The sequence below is a fragment of the Rutidosis leptorrhynchoides genome, chromosome 2 (assembly GCF_046630445.1).
Source record: "Rutidosis leptorrhynchoides isolate AG116_Rl617_1_P2 chromosome 2, CSIRO_AGI_Rlap_v1, whole genome shotgun sequence".
NCBI classification, from domain to species: domain Eukaryota; kingdom Viridiplantae; phylum Streptophyta; class Magnoliopsida; order Asterales; family Asteraceae; genus Rutidosis; species Rutidosis leptorrhynchoides.
The window spans coordinates 60384834-60402183 of NC_092334.1; the positions used below are offsets into that span (position 1 = coordinate 60384834).

Consider the following 17350-nt stretch of genomic DNA (forward strand, 5'->3'; position numbering starts at 1 on the left):
AGGTGGTCGACCATGATATTACTTTGCTGGAAAAAAAATTTGTGATGAACTGGTGAGGGTGGAAAGTTGTACCAAAACAGCTGGCCATGTATACAAATCCATTAAACAATTTTGTAAATAAATAAATATGCAGATACTTAACCAAATCATCACAGTTGCATATTTGCAGGTAATGAGTTGTTCAAATCCATTAATGTAGTTGTGTTCTAAATCACTTCGTGAAGCTATCTGCAAGTTTTGAAGATCTAACTTGAAGAATCGAGCTAGAATTTCGAAGTCAAAGTTTAGATGAAAAAGTCAACTGAATTTTCATTGTTCAAATTCGAAGTCAGTTTAATGTTTTTGGTTTGATTGATGATTCACGAGTGTTCCTAGTATGCTTAGATGCAACTTTGATGAAGGAATCATAGCCTAAAACACATCGAATCTCAAATTCAACTTTTGAGTTCATGTTCGTGTTCAACATTTTATTTTATTTTTTTTTATGGTCGACCACCTTGTAATGGTTGGTCGACCACCTTGTTAGTGTTGGTCGACTACGTAGTCAACCATGATATAATGGTAGTCGACCCAATTTTTGTTCGAATAAGAGTGGTCGATCACCTTGTAATGGCCGGTCGACTATCTTATTAGGGTTGGTCGACTACGCAGTCAACCATGTTATAATGGTGGTCGACCAAAGTCTTGATCGCCCTGATGGTGTATATTGACAATTTTTTTTTAAAAAGTGTATTTCGTGATAAAAAAATTTTAAAAAGTGTATTTTAGGCAATTTACATCAAATATTATCAAGAACTCATAATTAAATATTACCCTTCATAACAAAACAATGCCCACAAATAATTTCACAAAAATATAAATACCGCTCACTATAATACATAACCGATGAGAGATGAAAAGTGATGAAGAAAACAAAATCCGAATAGCGAAAGCTCTAACGTAAATGGTGCCAATGGTACAAAAGTTATGACGGATGCATCTCACAAAGAGTCGTAACCCACCATAGGTAGTAGTCTAAGACCACCTATATGTCCAACTTCTTAAAATAAATAAATAAATAAATAAATAAAATACTTTCTACTCCAAACAATGTAGATGTGATACGTGAACTTATGTGTTGTAAGAAAGACGACCTGAATTACGCAGGATGTGTTTTGATGAAAATAGCTGGAACTAGAGCTTATGAGTTAGAGTTAGAGTTAGAGTTAGAGCAAGATGTTATTTTAAAGTTGATAACTGGAGTTTATTATGTTTTACAAGTGTTTGGTAAAATAGTTGGAACTTATTTTGCAATTCATAAACTCTACCTTTTTTTTTATAAGTTACTATGATGAGTTTATTTTCAAGAGTTTGTGATTTTCATAAGAGTTTATTAAAATCATAAGCTTAAGCTTCAAGAAGCTAAACACACTCGTAGTATTATATTTAAGGTATTATTTCTCAAAATATAATTATAATTGTTCTATCCAAACTCACATACATTTTGGTGCATGTATTACTTTTCTTTTTTATGTTTAAAATCAGCTATTTTATATGGGGGATGATTCTCACACATACTTTTTTGATCCTCACACACCAATTTAAAGAAATGGAGTATTATTAGAAGAGTAAAAGGTTAAAACAGGTGTGTGAGGATCAAAAAAGGGTGTGTTAGAATCATCTCCTATTTTATATACTTGTAACACAATAAACAAACTTTGTTTACTCATCCATAACAAATTTAACTACGCATAAGAATAGTTACAAAAAAAATACGGAGTAATATTTTATTTAATGAAAGGAAATTTATTTTCAAGAAATAATGATTTCTTATCATCATGTGTGTTGGGGTGAGCTTATTGACTTAGCGTGCTTTAAGGGGATGTTTACAAAACTGGGCAAACATTGAAGCAGGCAGAATAAGTTGGGTGGTGGTTCAAATTGGTTTTATGTTATTTTTAGTAGAAAAATCAGATATGGATGAAAAAGGGAAAAATCACTTATTGCATTCATTCAAAGGGTGTTTATGTCTTTTCATTATAATAAAGGGGGATGTTGTCACTTTTGCATATTTTTGTTATTCCCTTATTTATCTGGTTTCATTGTTGATGGGTCCATTTATGTTAACTTAAAATTTGTGCATGTTGAGTGCTCTGTTTCTTCCTGCAAAAGCCTTTCATTCTATCAGTTTTGGCATTTTACCCCTTTTCACCACCACCCATACTTACTTATGTGTGTTTTATATATCTATATATCTTTTATCTATATATAGGAATACCATTTGTGAACATCCCTTGCTTATACTAAATTGAAGTTGCCTACATCCTCATGCAACCAAAATAGGTAAAAATCTTGGTTTTGTTTCGGTTCACACAAAAAAATAAAAATAAAAAAAACATGGGTTTTGTCTAAAAATCCCTGATTTAAAATGGGTTTCATGCAAGATTAAATCTTTGATTTTGATTACCAAGATTTAGCTTCAAATTTCAAGTCTTTTTAAGTACTTAATATTTATGTAAAAAACAGAGTAAAAGATGCTGTTTGACTAATTGTTTTATAAAGTTTAGGTGGGTTATATTTCAACTGATACCAAGATGCTATTCTTTCCATTTTGCAGGTTTTATTCCAATCTGAAGTTGAAACTTGAAGATTTTATTTTAGTTAATTTTTAATTTGAAATAAATATGGTTGAGTCAGATTTGAGTTTTGTGTGAAAGAAAGAAAGAATAAACAAGTGTGGAAGAGTGTGAATTACTGTTGGCTTTGTCTCCTGAGCTGACCGTGCACCGTGGGCTTTGCCGCTTAACCAGGATACACCGTCTTCATTCATCACCTTCACAAATATATATATTTATTAGTATTAATTATTAATATATTTAATTATATAATTTATTTCAGTCTCTCTTTAAACTTAATATATCTTTTCACACACAAACATAGTTGTGTCAAGATTCTTTCAAAACAACTATATATTCATACCCATTTCTAAGATCTTATTTCTTCTTTCACTTTTTCTCAACACAAAAGTTGGACCTTATTTCAAGTTATTTTGGGATATGATTAGTGTGTTTTCAAGTTGATTAATTAAGTGGAAAGTTAGAAGGTGTTTGAAGATGAAGTTTATGAAACTTGGATCCAAACCTGATTCATTTCAGACTGATGACAACAATGTCTGGTAATATTTCATTTTGCCTTTTTCTTCTTCTTCTTCTTATTATTATTATTATTATTATTATTATTATTTTGGTTGATAGTAACATTTTTTTATTATTATCATTTGGGTCATGATTGTAGATGTTAGTACAATCTTTGTTACTGTTTTACTATACTTCATATGAGTTAGGACCCATTTCCCTACTGTTTGGAACTATTGAGAAATAAGGTTGACCATAGTCCACCTATGGTTTCATGATTATTTATTTATATATATTTCATGTATAAAAAAACAAAATTTAAAATTTCATGACTTTGTCTTTGAATTGAATCACACCCTTTAAACAAGATTAAGGATGGATCTACATGTCTCCTCACAAGATCATATAATTTGGACCAAAAAAATGAAACTGTTTTGTGATTTTAATGGAAAATGAGTTTATTTGATTCTGTCCAAGAAATAAGAATTGTATGCAAGCATCTTGTGACAGATTGCTCAAAACATCAAGGTTTTGGTGTAACAAAGCGGGAACGAATAAAAGGATCGATATTTACGTACAAGTGTAAAGTTTCTTTTGGACTATTGATTAATTAATGATCAACAAAAAATACATATGTTATGCAGGATTGTAAATTCTGAGTTGGCAACGGATGTCGTCATCAATGTAGGAGATTCTAAGTTCTATCTACACAAGGTATGCTAATTTAAACAGATAAAATCGTATCATATTATGTAAAGAAAAAAAACATGTAAAAGTTTCTAACAATCTGGTACCCTATAACGAATAAGGTAGGGGAAAAAAAAGGTAAAAGGTAGAAGGTTTTCCCTGTTTGGGCTACCCGAGAGGTCGAGTCATCTGACCCTTGATGTATGCAGTCCAGCAGTATTACTACCTGGCTGTTTCCACCCCATCCCTGGTCACCACTAAATATTCGTCCTACACAGGATTCGAACCTGAGACCTGTTGCAAGGAAGTCAGGGCCCCAACCACTGGGCTATCTTTAACGGAGAACATTTGTTTGTTTTTCAGTTTCCACTTTTGTCGAAAAGTGGCCGTTTACAAAAACTAGTCGGAAGCACAAACGAAGAGGTTGACATCCATGAAATCCCCGGTGGTTCTTCAGCGTTTGAAATATGTGCTAAGTTCTGTTACGGTATGACAGTAACCTTAAACGCGTACAATGTTGTCTCAACATATTACGCTGCTGACTACCTCGAAATGTATGAAACGATCGATAAGGGAAATCTCGTTTACAAAATCAGCGTTTTCCTCAACTCGAGTATCTTCAAAAGCTGGAAAGATTCAATTATTGTCCTTCAGAGTACAAAATATATGCAATCTTTATCTGAAGAACCAAAGCTAGTCAACCTTTGCATTAACTCCATAGCTTCAAAAGCATCGGTTGATGTCTCGAAAGTTGACTGGTCTTATACTTATAACCGTAAAAAACTGCATGAAGAAAACGAAATTACAGATGAGGTAAACGGAGCGATTAGAAGCCGAATGGTTCCAAAAGATTGGTGGGTTGAGGATTTAGCTGAGCTGGAAATCGGTTTATATAAACAAGTTCTTGTAAGCATTAAAAGTAAAGGTTTTGTATGTAATGAAGTTATTGGCGAGGCGTTAAAGGCTTTTGCTTTAAGACGATTGCCGGGTTTAAACAAGGGGATTGTGCACAGTGGTGATATCGTGAAAGCTCGGTCTGTAGTTGACATAATTGTTTGGTTGTTACCGTTAGAGAAAGGTTGTGTTTCGTGTGATTTTTTGTTAAAGTTGTTGAAAATTGCAATGTTGGTTGATTCGGGTGAAACGTTGAAACGGGAGTTGGTTAAAAGGATTGGTCAACAGTTAGAAGAAGCAACTGTGAAAGATCTTTTGATTGAAGTTAATAAAGAAGATGATGAGATACAGGGTGTGGTTTATGATGTGAACGTAGTTCATGAAATTGTTAAGGAGTTCATTGTTCAAGATGAAATTGGTGAATTTGAAGATGGTATCCATGAAACAGGAAGAACAAATGGATGTATTTTATCGGCTGCTTCGAAGTTAATGGTGGCGAAATTGGTCGATGGATACTTGGCCGAAATATCAAAAGATCCGAATCTGCCGTTTGGGTCGTTTGTTGATCTGGCGGAGATGGTGTCGGGTTTTTCTAGACCTTCTCACGATGGGCTATATCGAGCCATCGATATGTATCTCAAGGTAAAAGTTTTATTTTGGACCATTGTCCGACCCGCCCATATTGTCACATCTAGTTGCACTCATTATACTTGTTTCTACATACTAATGATAGTGATTTGCTAATGAATTTTTTGATATTTGATGCAGACACATCCTGGGATTAGTAAGAGTGAAAGGAAGAGAATATGCAGGCTGATGGACTGCAAGAAGCTTTCGGTAGATGCATGTGCGCACGCCGTTCAAAACGAGAGGCTTCCGATGCGCGTTGTTGTTCAAGTTCTCTTCTTTGAGCAAGCTAGAGCTGCCACGTCATCCGGTAGCAGCACACCTGATCTTCCCAAATCGATGAAAGCACTCAATAACGCAAAACCTGCAACTCATCAAGAAGATGATTGGGACGGTGTTGCAACCGCTGAGGAACTCAAGGCTTTGAAGGAGGAGCTTGCCGCCTTAAGAATGAGACACCATGGCCCTAAGAGCACTGTTTCGGATAAGCCTTTGGTACCTAGAGTCAAAGGGCTAAAAATATTTTCAAAGATTTGGTCAAGTAAAGGTGGGATTAAAGAGAATAGTGGGTCGGATTCATCCGAAAGTCTTGGTTCTCCTAATCCTGATGAAGGTAAATCGACACCTTCAAGAAAAGGCCGATATTCGGTGTCTTAAGTATCTTGATCTACTAGACCAGATCTTAATAGTCTTGTTGGTAGGTTTATTATCAAATTGTGTAATGATCACTTAGGTATATTGGGTATAAATGTATGAACCCAAATGAAATCAAACATTATCTTGAAATCTAAGTGTAAAGTTTCATACTTTATGCAATATATTGAATGCAACTTGAGGGAATTGGTAGTACAAAAATGGTATCATTCAATAGCAACAACTTACAGCCTGAACAAGCATAAACTCTCATTATGCTCAATGTTCAAACTTTGCCAAATTATATAAAGAGAATTAAAATAAGTGCAATTAACCAATTATACATCCTATATATTTACAATCACTGTTAAAAACCTAGACTAGTTAGACACAAACTACATTTTTTTTTCCCTTGCAAATTTCGCTACAAGAATATTAAAACAAACTCCCCAAAATAAAGAAAAAAATACCCAAAAGTCACAAGCCAAAAAGTCACCTACTTTATTACCTCCGGAAACTTCATTCTTCACTTGATGTAATGTTAGCATTTCTTGAATATTAGATCAGTTGAACACATTTGGCGTTATCAGTTGTAACATATGGGTTCTCAAACTACAATCTTTGACCTGTTAGATTGGTTCAGAAAAGAAAAAATTATAAAATAAAAAGAGAGATCAGAAAAACAAACATACATGGAAACTGCAACAATGTACAAGTTTCTTTATTTACCTTGAGGGCTGCTAAGGTTGACAATAAGCCGTTGCATAACCTAAGCAAAGCTTGCTCTTTTGCACAGACATTAGCAAGCTCGTTTACCTTCGAATTCACTTCCTCCACCTAAAAAACATAACTGCCCAATGTCAGGGAAGGGTTGGAAACGGCCCAAGAGGTATAACTTGACTACGTGCAGTAGAGTATGGGGTTGGATTGCCCGCCCTCCCGGGTAACCCGAACAGGGAAACCGTAGAACTTTTAAGCAGTCAGAATCAAATAAACAAAAGTAGTCAAACATGTGAAATTTAGTTGTTGGATGTGTATTGGTTGTTTAGAGTTGTACTCCCCCTCCGTCCCAAACAGAGTGTCATGTAGAAAATTTTGCTGGATTTAAGATATGCATGGAAATGTCAGATTGCCCTTGTATTGACGGTAAGTTTGACTGAATTTATTTAAAAAAATGAGTAACTTAGAGTAATAAATGAAGGTAAATTAGAGTGTTTAATGATATTTAATAGTTATTTTGTGCAGATGGACAATTATTTTGGTACAGATCTAAATAGTAAGGTGGACACTTATTTTGGACAAGAGGGAGTTATAATAAGGTAACTTGCCATTTAGAGGTTGATTGACGCGCATTGATTAATCAATAATTCAATATTATTAATACATCAATTTACTAAAAACGCGTTTTTAAGCTAAACTGTAGAGACCAGAACTCGTTCAATTAATGCTTTAATAACATAAGAAAGTAAAAATTACCTTCACACCGAGTGTGCATGTTGACGAACACACCGCCTGCATGACATCAACTGCTGAACCGATAACATCTTTCATACTTTGGAGGTCAGCCTGACGAGATCAACAGTTCAACAACAACGTAATCCTTTGAGGAAAGAAAAAAAAAAACATTTTGACAAGTCAAAAATAGTAAGAAGGAAAAAAAATGGTAAGATAACGTACGATTGCTCCACCGACTGGAAGACGAAGAGTGCTAGCTTTTAAAGCTTCAATTGCTCCAAGCAACGATATAGAATGGTCTTTATCTAAACAAGCCCACTCTTCCAAAAAAGCTATCTACATTCGTAAATAATATAATAACGTAATAATAATATAACTTAACTTACATTAAAAGAAAATTTAATAACAGATTGTTTTCGATGAATATAACTTACTTGTTCCTTCAGAATAGCAGCTAACTTGAGTTTTTGTCTCAGTAACTGAAGCCTGTGTCGCTTTTTGGTGACCGAGTCACGTAAATCGGAGATTGTTATCCATGCATTCCACAGATTTTTCTGAACACAACGCAAACATTAAACTCATCAAGTCAGATATGTTTAATTTTATAATACAATGCAATATAAACTGCGATTGGCAATATGACTATAAATGAGAATAGATCTAAGTATGTGGAAAACATAACTTATTTTGATCAATCTAGCCCCACATAGAAATATCATTCGATGCAGAATCTAATACTTTAAGTGGGTGTCAATTTAGCATCAATGGTCTTGAAAATTTTAGCTAATGACCCATAATAAAAGCTTCAATGGTTATTAATTTTCACCAATAACTATGTCAACGATTTCTTTAAATAACCCAGAATAAAAGATAGAACATATAGCGATGTTGGAAGCAAGGTTGTAAAAGTCGCTAGTTGGGGACTAGTCTGACTTTGACCAACTTTTAGTGTGACTGTTAATGACCGACTTTGACGGAATAAATCAGAGTTTGAAATAATAAATCTAACTCTGACCGACTAAATTGAACTTTTGACAACTTTGACCGAATAAATCGGCAAGTCGGAGACTAGTTAAAGATCAGTCGGACTACTTCAAACTCCCGACTAATCGGGGTACTTTTACAATGATGCTTGGAAGAGGGAAGATATGCAAGCCTAAAAGATAAGTATGGAAATAAAAATCGATGAATACCAGGGAAGATATACAAGCCTAATAGATATGAACAAATAAATTATAATGTGCATCAATAAAGCAAGCACCAAAAAATATTTAGAACCAGATATAGACGTACACACGTTATGCCATATATATAACGCATAGTTATAAAATAGATAACATATAACATATAGTCTAACAAAAACATATGTGTTCGAGCAGACAAAAATAAAAAACATGCAAGTATGAAGATAATATAAGAGAACTATATTTCAAGAGCATAACTATACAAACAACAGAGGGCTCAATCCTATATATTCCTATGTATATAATTTTCTAGTAAGCAGAGGGCTCAATCCAAATTTATAGCATAGCAAAAAACCTATTTTCCATAGTTGCTCAAACCTAGAGCATATTGCATAGGAATGAAGGAGATGAGTGAGGATATACTACTATAGAGGTTAGGCACGAAACTCTTGACAAGATTGCTCGTTTTGGTCATTTTATGTATATGTTCTTTGATAATAAACATAAATAAAAATTGCCCAAATACTCAAAGAGCTAATTACATTCAAATAATATCTAACCTGTTTTATTGCAGATGACAATAGCAATCAGAATTACATAATCAATCTTAGATTCTTAGAACTCACATACAAAGATTCACTGAATAAGCATCTACAAGAAACAAAACCGTGCCTAAACACTTCCATTTATTTTCTTAGGATATTGGTCAAATTCGTTATTATCGATAAAGCGTCACTTCATAATATAACACTCAGAGATGAGCTTGAGGCCAACCAACACTCAAAAATAGTTGATCTGTCGCTATCAACGTTAGCAACAACGAAAATTACTATGTAGTATCTTTTAGATTTTATAAGAGACTACAAAAAGGCTCGCCAAGACATCAGGTCCCGTTCGCATATCCAAAACATGTGGTATGTCATCGTGAACCATAAAATGAATAGAAAACATAAGATCCTTGTCACCCTTTTACATAAAAAATGAGAATACAAGTATGCAACTATGGCAAGAATAGATTAATTACACAATATACCATACTTATCTCACATTGTAGCAAATCGCATTAACACCCTACGTATACTTTCCCTGAATTAGTTCCGTGTACAACTTTTCTTTCTAATTTTAAGGATACATACCATTAATTGGATCTAACTTCTCACAAAACATATAGGCTAACTCTAAAGAGGGATATAAGATCATCAATGCCACTTTAATCCTTCTTTTAACCATACATGTACACGGCCATGAACTCTACCCTAATCTCTCCGACTCCAACTACAAATACATAGTTAAGAATTTGTAATCCCTCAAAGCAATTATGAGTTGTGACTAAACAGCACAATAAAATAATGTCATTTCATATAACAAAAAAAAGCATATGAGTATCGCAACTTAACATAAAACGATAATTAAGCATACCTCTGAATTATGTCTTTGCTTCAACAATGTGTCTTCAGTTGCAGCATTAACAAACCGCCACTGCAATTGTCGGTTATAAAAAAGCCTCAACAAATGTGCATCAACAATTCGATTCTCGCCAACCTTCCCTCTTTTAACATCAACAGCAAAACTAAGTACCGAAGGGGTCTCATTAAAACTAGTACTAATGGTTCCTGAAACCGAATTCCTTCTAGGACTAACCATTCCACGTGATGGCGAAAACACCCCTGATGATGTCATAAACTTACTCGGTGATGCGGGTCTCATTCTGTTAGGTGAAGCCATGGTTCTTGGTGAAGATAACGGACTATCACTCGAAAATTTCTTGGCAAGAGCCATTTTGGATGGGGTCACTAGCTTTGAACCAGGACTAGTTGAAAATGGTGCACCAGGGTCTTGCAATCTCCTCATTCTACTATTCGTTTCTTGCCAAAACTTAGCCGACCCCACCATCCCTCTTGGACCACCATGTAACCGGTTTGACCCGAAACCTTCTTGCACCCCGGATGTGCTACCCGAAGACACACTATCCGTATCCGAAGTAAGATCAGATTGCACCATACACGAATCATTAACCGAATTCCCATTTGGATTCTGTTGAATTACACAATTACCCAAATCAAGACTCAATCTACCACCATCAATTGATGACCTTCTGCTATCCAAATTCATAGACTGGTGTAAAGCTTTAATCACATTACCCGATCCAATTATGTTACTTTTCTCAACCCCAACATCTAAACTCAAACTTTTTGACAAAACCGTTTGATTCGATTGCCGGGTTCGTGCAGGCCACCGATGCTGATCAACCGGTTTAGTATTCTCACCATGATCACCTGCACCATAATCAATCTTACCCCTTACAGGAGTACCAAATCTTTTCCTTTCAGGGGTACCTTTTCTCACACTACTCAAATTAGGGGACTGTGGTGTTTCTTTTGTTTTACTAATTGGTAATGAGAAGGCTGAACCTTGAAATGAAACTGATAAACTTCTTGTAGATGTAACCAAAATTTTAGTAGCTGCTGACACGTCACCACCACTAGCAGCATTGTTGGGTTTCAAACTAAGATCCGGTCTAGTAGATCGCCGGCGGTCAGCAGAAACTGACCGTTTTGCAGCCGGAGTTGTTGTGTTTCTTGAAACCAAAGGAGATGGGAACCTTCTAGAAGAGGTGGGTGTGGGTAAAGATGATAAATTTGATGTTGAATTTGAATTTGAAGTTGATGGTGAAGGAGATAAATATCTTGAAGAAACTTGTCTTAATTTAGGTCTTGTTGTTGATGATTTATTACTATTATCTTTCTCAGAAGGTAATAATGGGGGTCTTGTTTGGTTAGTTGTTTCAGAAGTTGCAGCCACCATCATCTATCTATTAATCTATGAAAAGGGTAATTACACAAACTTAAAAAGACCCCAACAAAATCTTGAAAAATTGAAAACTTACCTCACATTGTTGAATTGAACCCAAACAAACGATCAATAAAATTGCAATTTTTATTCATGGGTTTCGAAAACATATTAACATAAAGATCTAGAAACACCATGGGGACCTAAAATTGGGTAACTTTGTTGAATTTTGGGTGTTGATTTGGCGAACCCAGATGAACAGTTGTAACAATAGTACAGTGATGGGGTTTCAAGATTCAGGGAAGCTTTTTGGAAGAGGGGAAGGGGGAGTGGTGAGATTTGGGCAAAAGTGATGGAAACAATACACACAGTTGAGTGTGTGTTGTGTGTGAATGAGTTGGGTGGGCCGGTGTGGGGAAGAGGGTAATGGTGTATGTGTGTTTTGGGAGGTGTAAAAGTTGGAGAAAATCTTACGTTAAACAAAATTAATTTTTTCCTTAATTGTCCCCAAATAAAATATGATACCCTGTCCGTTTCACATATATTTTTGTAATATTAAACTTTCATTAAAAAATAGTTTAAGCTAACAAATTAATGTTTGTGGACTAGGAGGGGCCTTTTGGATGGTGTTTGGGATTGTTTTCTAAGTGATGTTAGGTTCTAAATGTATTATTTAAAAGGTTTAGATTAAACATACAAAAAAAATTTTAAAAAATTGAAATTAGTACAATTAGTTTACGCAATAACATATGAAATTTATTTAAACTTGATAGCATAAATATATACGTACAAGTAACGATAACAATGGATCAAATATGGATCGGATAATGTTATATCAACATCCATATCCATTTAAGTTTTGTTTCCATATCCATATCCATATCTATATCCATTTAATTTCATTTCATCCGTTCATATTCATATTCGATAATTTAAGCGGGTTAATAGAAATCCGTTGGATATTAAATTAAATGTAATCTAACCAAAATTTTATTTATTTAGTATAGATTAATAAGGGATGGCAATGGGCGAGAAAAAACCCGCGACCCGCGGGTACCCAATCCGTGACGGGCGGGTAAAATTATAAAATTCTACCCGCCACGGGCGGGTAAAATTATAAAATTCCACCCGCGGGCACGGGTACGGGTAAAAAAGTATACCCGTCAACGGGTCGCGGGCGGGTCGCGGGTGCATACTACCCGCCGCGGGTAAAACCCGATCTGCTAATTCATGAGACTTTTTGTAATTTATCCGCGAATTTATACATACAATTATTAATTTAAAAGGGATTTACTTGTAATGCAACAATGATTAAAAATATAATATTACATATAAGTAAAAAAACTCGACTTTCAAGTCATTTTACACATGTTAATTGCACATATTGTTTATAATTAATAAAATTACCTAATTTTTCTATAAAATAATTAACGAAGTTGTATATTATTATTACCCGCGGGTCACGGGTATCCGCGGGTCACGGGCATGGGCGAAAATGTTTTACCCGCGGGCGGGTAACGGGTCTCAACGAGTAAAAAAATAACCCGACGGGCGGGTCACGGGTATATAGAACCCGTACCCGTTGCCCGCGGGCGCCATCCCTATAGATTATAACAAAATGTAAATATTAAATCTTTATGTTTGTAATTTGTTACACATGTTTTGATTGTAATTTATCGTCGATTATGAATTTAATTGGGCAAAATGCATTATAATATAATTTAAATATGTAACTTTGAATATTGTTATAGGTTATATGTATATATATATATATGTATATATATATATACATACATACATACATACATACATACATACATACATACATACATACATACATACATATAACCTACAAATTCTTATATTTATAACGCAAATAAGAGTTGTAATAGTCACAGTTATTAAATTGTTACTATATGTATGTATATATATATATATATATATATATATATATATATATATATATATATATATATATATATATATATATATATATATATATATATATATATAGATGTATTTTGGGTGATAATGAATATATATTTGTGGATGATAAAATGTCATCAATATCCAATTCACGAAATATTTAGATCAACCATATTCATATCCGTTAATCGTCCATCTGCATCATCCATATCCATTATAAATGGATCGGATCGGATGTCTCTACGTATAAGTGATAAATAAAACAAATTAAAGTTAAGTCATTCATTTCATGATATAAGAAAGTTTATTATGTGATTATAATAAGTATGTTTGTATGGTGGTTCTGTCATTTTTATGGGTCATGTACACTAAATAAAAAGTGAACATTTTATATTTGAAAATATTTTCACATATAATAATACTAACTTCAATTGTAACGACCCGGAATTTTCCGATCGTTCTATACTTATGAGATTAATATTTACATAAATTAAACCTTACCAACATGATAAGCAATCCAAACTGTTGAGACTTATATTTTTGAAAAGAGTTTTACACAACGTTTGACCGTCCAATTTGACCGATGATATCACGAACTATATAACACACGATAATTATACGATTATGTATATGTACATATCTATACATATTTAACATGATTTAAGGATGGTTTAACATTTCATTGTGAACTAACAATAATGAGTTATAAGTATACTTTGAGACCACTAACTTAAGTTTTCAAAACGATAACTATATGTAACGTTCTTTGACATATATACTTACAATCTATAATGTGTTGTGATTTATGTCACCAATATGATTTAAGTGTAATGGGATTAATTTGTAACCAAAATAATCTTGATAAATATCGAACAAGTTTGGGGAAGTGTGGAGTGCACACTTGTTTGAACTTATCTTGATTATGCAGGGGGTTCGGGGGCAGCGCCCCCGATAAGCGGGGTCCAAGGGGTGGCAACCCCTGGCGGGGTCCAAGGGGCAGAGCCAAAATAAAAGCCCGGTTTTGAGCTTCTTTTACCGTATCATACCCATCATCCATACGTATTTACTATTGGTAAATACACATCAAATCAATATCCTTATCAGCTTTAGATCTGCCCTAGATAAGAGGGAATCTTATTTGTAAGCTAGCACATCAAATCAATATCCTTATCAGCTTTAGATCTGCCCTAGATAAGAGGGAATCTTATTTGTAAGCTAGCATACATTATTACTCAAAAATTCAACACAATAATTTGTCCTTGTTCCCTCAACAACCAGACTGTCCTATAAGTATCACCATCACCTTGGTTTTTCAATTCATTCTTACAACCATCTTTCTCTAACAAAAAAAAAACACACTCTTAGGAACTCTATGTAACGACCCGGATTTTTCCGATCGTTTTACACTTATAAGATTAATATTTACATAAATTAAACCTTACCAACATGATAAGCAATCTAAATTGTTGAGATTTATGTTTTTGAAAAGAGTTTTACACAACGTTTGACCGTCCAATTTGACCGATGATATCACGAACTATATAACATACGATAATTATACGTTTGTGTATATATATGTATTTATATATATTCAACATGATCTAAGAATGTTTTAACATCCCATTGTGTATTAATAACAATGAGTTATAAGTATATTTTGAAACTACTAACTTAAGTTTTCAAAATGATAACTATACGTAACGTTTTTCGAAATAAATACTTATAACCTATAATATTTATACATGCATTGTATAGATATGTATTTTATCACTTTTAAAGGGCTTACATACATAAAACAATATAAGTATATTTACAAAAGATAGCTATATTTGAATCCTCGTTCCGTTTTCTCAAAGATTTCTATACGTACACCTAGGGTATAGGTACCCGTATCATACCCATCTTCTAGATGTATTTACTATTGGTATATACACATCAAATCAACCTTTTTAATCAGCCATGTTATTGCCTTATGTATAAGGTAATTGGAATTTGGAAGTTTGTTGACTAATTTCACAAGATTACAACATAAAAATTTGTCCTTGTTTTTACCATTCATGTTTTTAAAGGCTCTCCATCATTTCATTTTTAGCTCATCATCTCACTTCCAAATTACTCTCTAAAAACACCTACTTACAAGTCATAAGGAACCCATAACCATTCAGCTAGTATCCATGAAGATCTAGCCATAAAAACAACACTTAAATACCATAAGAAAATCCTTCCAAAAACACTTCAAAAATCCTTCCAAATTTATAAGTTTACTACCAACCTTTTAATCCAACTTCACCACTCTTTTGGTTCTAGGATTTTACTCATCTTTTACAGCAATCTTGTCCAAGTAACTTGAGGTAGTAACTTTGTTAAAAATCTTTTTCGATTCAAATTTATATAGCTATCTTATTTTGAGATATAAAATTTTAACAACAAGAACATAGTTTGAATGATTTCAAACTTGTTCGCAAACTAAATAGATTCTTCTAACTTAACTTTTAAAACACTTCAAGACCTGTAATATATCATAATGATATGTTAACTTAACAAGATACAACTTGTTTTTACAAAGAATATCTTAAAACTGAATCTATGTCATCGGAGTGTAACCGGGGGCTGTTTTGGGTTGGATAATTAAAAACCATCTTGAACTTTGAATTAGAAGTTCATGTTCTGGTAAAATGATATTTCTTATAAATATGTTAACACATAAAAATTTCATGGTTTAATTCAAAGTATAAGTATTTTTAGAAAAACATTAAATGATGTTTTTGTAACAAAAATGATTACTTTCATAAGATTCACCTAGAGTTTGGACTATAACCTGTGATTCCGAATATAAACCATGATATTTACAGTTCATATTCTTAAATTTTGACTCGATCCAAGGAGATGGCAAGTTGAATCAACAAAAACGGAGTTGTAACGAAGAAACTACGACTAAAATAAGATCGGGTGTCCAAAGCTTGTTTAACAACGAAAATAATTGGAGAAAAATTAAATAAATCATATCTTTCCTAATTAATATGATATTTCATATATATTTACTCATGATTTAATTTTATATATTTCAGGACCACCCGTAAACAACACGAGAAGATTAATCATAAGACCTCATGTACGTACGCAACACGTCATTTGACAACACCGGTACTTTATGTACGCAACACGTCATTTGACAACACGGTACCGTGGGTCAAGATTAATTCCGATCAATATGAATACGATTGGGTCTTTATTTATTTTATTAAGCAACTAATTGAGGATTACTAACATTGGACTGCTAACTACGGACCAAGAAAATATTAAAAGTATTAAAAGTATATATATGAAACGTTTATTTCTTAAAAAGAAAATATATTGATATATTACATATGGTTAGGTTCGTGATATCAATCGGAGACCAAGTCGTGTTATTATATTCAAGACAAAAGTGAGTATATAGTCCCACTTTTAAACTTTAAATATTTCGGGATGAGAATACATGCATTTTATGATTTACGTTATAGACACAAGTGACTAAAAATATATATTCTACGTTGAGTTGTACCACTGGCATATTTCTCTGTAGCTTGGTAACTACAATTTACATGGGTATTGTAAACGCGAATCCTGTTGATAGATCTATCGGGCCTGACAACCCCAACCGGACTGGACGACCAGTATTTAACGGTTGCACAGTACTTCGTTTCGTTACTACACTTGGTACGGTGTAGGGAGATTTCATAATAAAGAGAATATGCGACGTTGATTAAATGTTAAGTATGGTTACCAAGTGCTCAACAACTTAGAATATTTTTATTAAAATGTTTACATATGAAATCTTGTGGTCTATATTTATAACGCTGCCGGCATTAAACCTATATCTCACCAACTTTATGTTGACGTTTTAAGCATGTTTATTCTCAGGTGATAACTAAAAGCTTCCACTGCAACATGTTGAATTTAAGCAAGATCTTGAGTATGCATATTTGTGTCAAAAATAAAACTGCATATCGGAGGATTTGTAATGTAAAATATGTTGGAGGTCGTATTGTTATTATCACA

The 17350-nt window shown here is 33.5% G+C and overlaps 2 protein-coding genes across 2 annotated transcripts; one reads left to right on the plus strand and one right to left on the minus strand.

Annotated features, from left to right (window-relative positions):
- The first annotated feature begins 2290 nt into the window (after positions 1-2290).
- Positions 2291-6089, plus strand: LOC139890912 (phototropic-responsive NPH3 family protein NPY2-like). The gene is made up of 5 exons (XM_071873836.1): positions 2291-2322; positions 2597-3154; positions 3758-3827; positions 4164-5336; positions 5463-6089. The coding sequence occupies exons 2-5, from the start codon at positions 3093-3095 to the stop codon at positions 5976-5978; spliced, it is 1821 nt and encodes a 606-aa protein (XP_071729937.1). The 5' UTR covers positions 2291-2322; positions 2597-3092; the 3' UTR covers positions 5979-6089.
- A 121-nt stretch (positions 6090-6210) lies between these two features.
- On the minus strand, positions 6211-11830 carry LOC139890913 (QWRF motif-containing protein 2-like). The gene is made up of 6 exons (XM_071873837.1): positions 10013-11830; positions 7844-7963; positions 7632-7745; positions 7431-7520; positions 6684-6791; positions 6211-6580 (listed from the first exon to the last, which is right to left on the minus strand). Exons 1-6 carry the CDS (start codon positions 11399-11401, stop codon positions 6518-6520), a joined length of 1884 nt encoding a protein of 627 aa, XP_071729938.1. The 5' UTR covers positions 11402-11830; the 3' UTR covers positions 6211-6517.
- Positions 11831-17350: the final 5520 nt, after the last annotated feature.

Coding starts and splice junctions, on each gene's coding strand:
- LOC139890912 (XM_071873836.1), top strand. CDS start 3,093: ATGAAGTTTATGAAACTTGGATCCAAACCTGATTCATTTCAGACTGAT. Junction 3,828..4,163: donor CTAAGTTCTATCTACACAAG/GTATGCTAATTT, acceptor TTTGTTTTTCAG/TTTCCACTTTTGTCGAAAAG. Junction 5,337..5,462: donor CCATCGATATGTATCTCAAG/GTAAAAGTTTTA, acceptor TATTTGATGCAG/ACACATCCTGGGATTAGTAA.
- LOC139890913 (XM_071873837.1), bottom strand. CDS start 11,401: ATGATGGTGGCTGCAACTTCTGAAACAACTAACCAAACAAGACCCCCA. Junction 7,746..7,843: donor CTGCTATTCTGAAGGAACAA/GTAAGTTATATT, acceptor TTACGAATGTAG/ATAGCTTTTTTGGAAGAGTG. Junction 7,521..7,631: donor TTCCAGTCGGTGGAGCAATC/GTACGTTATCTT, acceptor TGATCTCGTCAG/GCTGACCTCCAAAGTATGAA.